The sequence below is a fragment of the Microtus ochrogaster genome, chromosome 4 (genome assembly GCF_000317375.1).
Source record: "Microtus ochrogaster isolate Prairie Vole_2 chromosome 4, MicOch1.0, whole genome shotgun sequence".
Classification (NCBI taxonomy): domain Eukaryota; kingdom Metazoa; phylum Chordata; class Mammalia; order Rodentia; family Cricetidae; genus Microtus; species Microtus ochrogaster.
The window spans coordinates 71,711,701-71,714,621 of record NC_022011.1 but is presented as its reverse complement, the minus strand read 5'-3'; the positions used below and the strand labels follow the sequence as shown (position 1 = coordinate 71,714,621).

The 2,921-nt window shown below is 40.9% G+C and overlaps 1 protein-coding gene across 3 annotated transcripts in view; it reads left to right on the top strand.

The window, feature by feature from the left end:
- The window catches only part of LOC101981607 (lymphocyte antigen 75), a 128,904-nt gene that overhangs the window by 102,442 nt on the left and 23,541 nt on the right, over positions 1 to 2,921 (top strand). For all 3 annotated transcript variants that reach the window (XM_013346085.2, XM_013346084.2, XM_005346448.2), the window contains one exon: positions 1,924 to 2,034. In XM_013346085.2, the coding sequence (XP_013201539.1) occupies positions 1,924 to 2,034 (111 nt within the window). The remainder of the gene's footprint in view (positions 1 to 1,923; positions 2,035 to 2,921) is intronic.

Sequence of the window (2,921 nt, the reverse complement as noted above, 5' to 3'; positions counted from 1 at the left end):
AGGTGGATCTCTGTGAGTTTGAGGCCAGCCTGGTCTACAAGAGCTAGTTCCAGGACAGGAACCAAAGCTACAGAGAAACCCTGTCTCGGAAAACATAAATAAATAAATAAATAAATAAATAAATAAATAAATAAATAAATAGCAACATGCAACTCACACCTGGGGTGATGATTTAAATTGAAATAGGCATGAGTTTGTTTTAACTGACATATGAGTGGCCTGAATTAATGGATCAATCCAATATGAGTCTGACGCATCCATCTTGTTCCTCTGGCGTCCTAGAGTGCTTCCTTTGGCCACATGGTAGCTAATATTGTCTAGCCAGCAGGTAAAGGAAAATATGGTGCGAGGAGAAATCTTGACTGTTTTCTGCTCACCCCTCATCCTCTAGAAAATCTGTTTTGGTGGCAGGGAGCTCTATTCCGTCAGAGGCAGAGGTTAAGTATCAGGGGTTTTTGAGGTCACAGTTTGACCTCAGTAAAATCAAGAATGTTGACTTAATTGAGTGTACTGGAGCTGATTTCTCAACTCTGATTTTCATAGGAATGCTTCCTTCTATTCCTCTATATTAGATTGTAACACATACAGAACTTAAAACTGTATAGGTGAGATCTTGCTGATTTTATGTAAACTTGCAAGAATATGTAAGCTTAATATTTTTTGTTCTGTCATCCACTAAAATTAATAAATCCTTTTGTATACTTCCAATTTGTTTCCGTGAAATCAAGTTCTTTTTTGCATGATGATCTTTTGGGTCCTAGGCTAAGTTCTATATCCTCATAATGAACAAAAGAAACTAAGGTAGAGATAGGGACAGCCTTGCTAAATAGCGGGAACAGAAATGCTAAGGTTCAGCTTCATAGAGCTATACAATCCCTATCAATAAAATAACTAAATTAAGAGCATACAGGGCAAGCCAGGTGGTGGTGGCACACACCTTTAATCCCAGCACTCGGGAGGCAGAGGCAGATGGATCTCTGTGAGTTCAAGACTAACCTGGTCTACAGAGTGAGCTCCAGGACACCCAGGGCTGTTACACAGAGAAACCCTGTCTTGAAAAACAAAACAAACTAAACAAAAACAAGCAAACAGAAAAGAACGTACAGGGCTTGAAAAATATGGCTTAGTGGGAGAGCACATGAAACCCTACGTTCAATTCCTAACCCCACCCCTCACACACACAATACACACACTCAGGAAGAAAATGAAAGAAAAAGAAATTGAGCATTAGTCTTGTTTGCTTGCACGGCACCAAAATTGCCTGGATATTCATAATCTAGATACTATCTTCTGTTCTTGCAAGTAGAATTCGAACAAAAGGATTTTGCAGAACTCTTAAGACTTTAAAAACTATTGTTATATATGACAGAGATAGACTTCAGAGAGAGGCTTTAAGGTCTGACTTTGATTTCTTTGATAGCCGGTTGGTTTGGCGATGACACCTAATTTGCATGTCTGAATTGCTAAACAGTCAACATGCCTGTAACTGCCCTGTAAAGTCAGAAAGGAATCATCAGCACATTTTTTTCCTTCATGTAAAATGGCAAAAAATGAATTCCTTTTACCCTGGTTGATTTCTTGTTTTAACAAAGGAAATGACGTGTGTGTGTGTGTGTGTGTGTGTGTGTGTGTGTGTGTGTGTGTGTGAACTTTTAATATGCAATATCCTTAGCATCAAGAACTCAGATTAGGGGGCTGGAGAGATGGCTCAGAGGTTAAGAGCATTGCCTGCTCTTCCAAAGGTCCTGAGTTCAATTCCCAGCAACCACATGGTGGCTCACAACCATCTGTAATGGGGTCTGGTGCAGTCTTCTGGCCTGCAGGCATACACACAGACAAAATATTGTATACATAATAAATAAATAAATATTTTTTTTTTAAAAAAAGAACTCAGATTAATGTTATTTTTCTTTTCCCAAATAGACTGCCCTTCACCCGCCTGGGTTCAGTTCCAAGGCAGCTGCTACACTTTTCTTCGAGTTACCGTCAACGTGGAAAGCATAGAAGATGTCAGGAACCAGTGCATTGGCCACGGTAAGGAACTACTTTAAAAATAGTAGCGATCCTACTGTCTTTTAACTGCGCTCCTAGAGCTGATGTGCGGATGGTGGAATTGGCCATGCAGTTTCTCCTGAGTTGGAAGACAGTTGTTGGATAGCACTGCTCATGTTGGAGTGTCAGGACCATAACGACATTGATATCTAGCCAGTGTGGGAACCATGAGAGCTCTGTGTGAAAGGCACTGACTCTTAGAGTTAGATGACAGAGACCAGTGGTCCTCCACCTTCCAGATGCTGTCACCCTTTAATACCGTTCCCCATGTTGTGGTGACCCCCAACCATCATATTATTTTCGCTGCTACTTCATAACTGTAATTTTGCTACTGTTATGAACCATAAAATAATTATTTGCATTTCTCTGATGGTCTTGGGTGACCCCTGTGAAAGAGGTCGTGACCCACAGGTTGAGAACCACTGGCCTAGAGCAAGCCTCTGTCCACTTCTCTCTGGCAGAAGAGAGACCTCAGGATTTATTGCACAGCATGCCAAGTATGGCATGGGAAGGAATGAGGAACTTTTTCTTAAAGAACCTTTACCAGAGTTTTACAAATTGCTTTTTTGTTGGGCAGTGGTAGCACACACCTTTAACCCCAGCACTCGTGAGGAGGCAGAAGTATCCTGATCTCTGTGATCTCTGATCGCTGATCTCTGTGAGTTCAAGGTCAGCGTGATCTACAAGAGCTAGTTCCAACGAAAAACTTAAAAAAAAAAAAAAAAAGAAAAGAAAAGAAAAACAAGTTGCTTTTTTGATTTCTCCTGGCCCAGAACATACCATTTCTCAACAATGATATTAGAGCCAATCCTGCTCTCCTCTCTCTCTCTCTCTCTCTCTCTCTCTCTCTCTCTCTCTCTCTCTCTCTC